The sequence below is a fragment of the Gossypium hirsutum genome, chromosome D05, assembly GCF_007990345.1.
Source record: "Gossypium hirsutum isolate 1008001.06 chromosome D05, Gossypium_hirsutum_v2.1, whole genome shotgun sequence".
NCBI classification, from domain to species: domain Eukaryota; kingdom Viridiplantae; phylum Streptophyta; class Magnoliopsida; order Malvales; family Malvaceae; genus Gossypium; species Gossypium hirsutum.
The window spans coordinates 47,711,119-47,714,123 of record NC_053441.1 but is presented as its reverse complement, the minus strand read 5'-3'; the positions used below and the strand labels follow the sequence as shown (position 1 = coordinate 47,714,123).

The following is a 3,005-nucleotide window of genomic DNA, read 5'->3' as shown; positions in this document are numbered from 1 at the left end:
CCAGTTATTTTGTCCAACATTTGATCGATGAATGACAAAGGTAAATGATCCTTCTTAGTTTTCTTGTTAAGCCTGTGATAGTCCATACACACTCTCCATCCCATAACAGTACGAGTTGGTTTGAGCTCATTGTCGTTATTACTTACTACTGTGCCCTTTCTTGGGTACAGATTGCACAAGACTTACCATGAGTTCTCGAAAATTGGTAAATAATGCCAACATCAAGCTACTTGATAATTTCTTTCTGGATAACTTCCTTCATAATTAGATTCAGTCGTCTTTGTTGTTCAATGGATTTGCTATGACAATCTTCCAATAAAATTTTGTGCATAGAAAATGTAGGGCTAATTCCCATTATATCGGCAAGGGTTCAACCTAGTGCTCTTTTAGATCACCATAACACTTATAACAACATGTCCTCTTGCTCAAGTGTTAGCTTAGTAGAAATTACAATTGGCAAAGTGTTGTTATTTCCCAAATATGGATATTTCAAATGTTGTAGCAGAGGCTTTAACTCTAGAGTGGGAGATTCCTTTATAGATGGTTTAGGAGGCTTAAAAGATTGTTCAGTTAAATCCAGGGATTCAAATTTCTTCCTTGGCCTATCCATTATCTGTTGGGCTTCTATAAATTCACCAAGCTCTTCAAAACTTACTGTGTTACCTTGCTCCATCAAATCATCTTCACTGTTAGAATTATTGTAGCAAAATTTTGCGACTTCGTCAACTGCTGCTTCTATCAAGCCAATGTTGTGACATTCCTCATTCTCATCCATACATTTTAACGCTTTAAACACATTAACAGTAACCTGCTAATAATTCACTCTCATGGTTAGCTCACCTTTCTGTACATCAATTAGGGTCCTGCCAGTAGTAAGAAATGGTCTTTCAAGAATAATTGGTACATCATGGTCAACTTTACATTCTAAAATAAGAAAATCTACAGGAAAGATGAATTTATCCACCATTACCAATACATCTTCAATTTTACCTTCTGGATGGGAGTAAGATCGGTGAGCTAGTTGTAACGTTACTGTGGTAGGTCTCGCTTTCCCAATTCCTAGCTTCTTGAAAATAGACATAGGCATTAGATTTATACTTACGCCTAGATCACATAATACTTTTCCTACATGATAATTTCCAATTGAACATGGGATACTGAAACTTCCTGGGTCCTTTAACTTTGAAGGCACCTTATTCATTAACATTGATGTGCAGCCTTCAGTGAGGGCAACAGTCTCAAATTCTCCCAACCTATGCTTCTTCGACAATATATCTTTCATGAATTTCACATAATTGGGTATTTGCTTCAAAGCTTCGACTAGCGGTATGTTAATATGGAGTTGCTTCAAAACCTCTAAAAATCTTTTAAACAAAGCATCTTGTTTTGAATTATGGAATCACTGTGGAAAAGGTAGAGGCGGTCGTCCTTCAAGTTGTTGATATTGTTTTTCTGTGGCATTTTTGTTGGCAACATGATCTGGCATTGCCACAACATTCTTCTGTTTATCATTTTCAAATGTTGTATGGTTTTCAAATGGTTCTGGGTTCTTTACCTAATTGTTACTTGCATTATCCCCTCCTATCACGACATCGTGAACAACATCACTTAATTGAGTCCCGCTTCTAAGGGTGATTGCTTTGTAATGCTCCTTGCCTTGTGTTGAATTCTCGGTATCACTCAACAATGCTCCTTGTGGCCTCGAATTTAAAGCATTTGCTATTTGCCCCACATAATTCTCAAGGGCTCGTAAAGATGAATTACAACATCATTCTTAGCCATATATTCCTTTAACAAGTCTTCAATAGAATTAGAAAATGATGCCTAACATTGTTGAGCATTTTTCCTCGCATAGGATGATTATAACCAGGTGGTGCATTGTTGACATTCTGTCTTGCAGTATTGTTAAAATTTCCTGCACCTTGATTGCCCAACTGAAATTCGGGTGCTGCTTCCACCCTGAATTGTAGGTGTTGGGATATGGATTGCTATTTTGATTAGAATTACCCATATAGTATATTGACACTAGGTTTGATGGGCATTCGTCAAACACATGATTTTCCCTACAATAAACACATGACAACTCTGCTAATTTCATCATGGGCTACAGTTGGATTTTCATGGTTTTAATCATATTAGCTAAAGAAGATACCCAGGCTATCAACAAAGTGATTGCATCAAGCTCGATGGTGCCAACAACTCTCTTACCCATCCCAACTCTTGTGGTCGATTATTGATAATCATTATTGGCAATATTTTCCAAAATCTCATATGCTTCATTATAAGTTTTATCCAAAAATGTACCATTGGAAGAGGCATCAATTATCATCCTTGTATGTTTATTCAACCCATTATAGAATATTTCCATTTGAGTCCAGTATTGAAATCCATGCATCAGACACTTCCGAATTAACTCATTTAATCGTTCCCAAGCTTCATATAATTTTTCATCCTCTAATTGCCGAAAAGATGTAATATTGTTTCTCAACTTGGCATTTATAGTAGGCGGGTTATACCGTAGCAAGAATCTCTAGCAAAGATCATTCCATGATACCACTGTTCCCGATAGCAAAGCATTTAGCCATGCTCTCGCACGATATCTTAAAGAATAATAGAATAGCTTAAGTCTCAAGGTGTCATTAAGAACACCCTATTGTTTGAATAAATCACATACTTCTATAAAGAGTCTTAAGTGTAATCTTAGATCTTCAGTGGGTAGTCCACTGAATTGTTCCACTGTTCGTAACATCTGAAACATTACCAGTTTTAGCTTGAATTATTGATGTTTTATGGTTGGTCTGACTATCCCTGGATTCAAATCATCCAATATTGGGATGACATGCTCTCTAATTAGCCTATCTCGTTCATCCACCATATGTCCAACGAGAGGATTTTCATTACAATCATTTGGATTACCATTAAGATCATTCCTGTTTCCAGTCATTTTTCTCAATTCTTTTTTCTTTCTCCACAAGATTCTATCAATCTCTGGATCAAAAATGTAT

At 36.4% G+C, this 3,005-nt stretch overlaps 1 protein-coding gene across 1 annotated transcript; it reads right to left on the bottom strand.

Annotated features, from left to right (window-relative positions):
• Window positions 1-403: 403 nt before the first annotated feature.
• Window positions 404-1,282, bottom strand: LOC107902295 (uncharacterized). The gene is made up of 2 exons (XM_016828505.1): window positions 841-1,282; window positions 404-786 (listed from the first exon to the last, which is right to left on the bottom strand). Exons 1-2 carry the CDS (start codon window positions 1,280-1,282, stop codon window positions 404-406), a joined length of 825 nt encoding a protein of 274 aa, XP_016683994.1.
• Window positions 1,283-3,005: the final 1,723 nt, after the last annotated feature.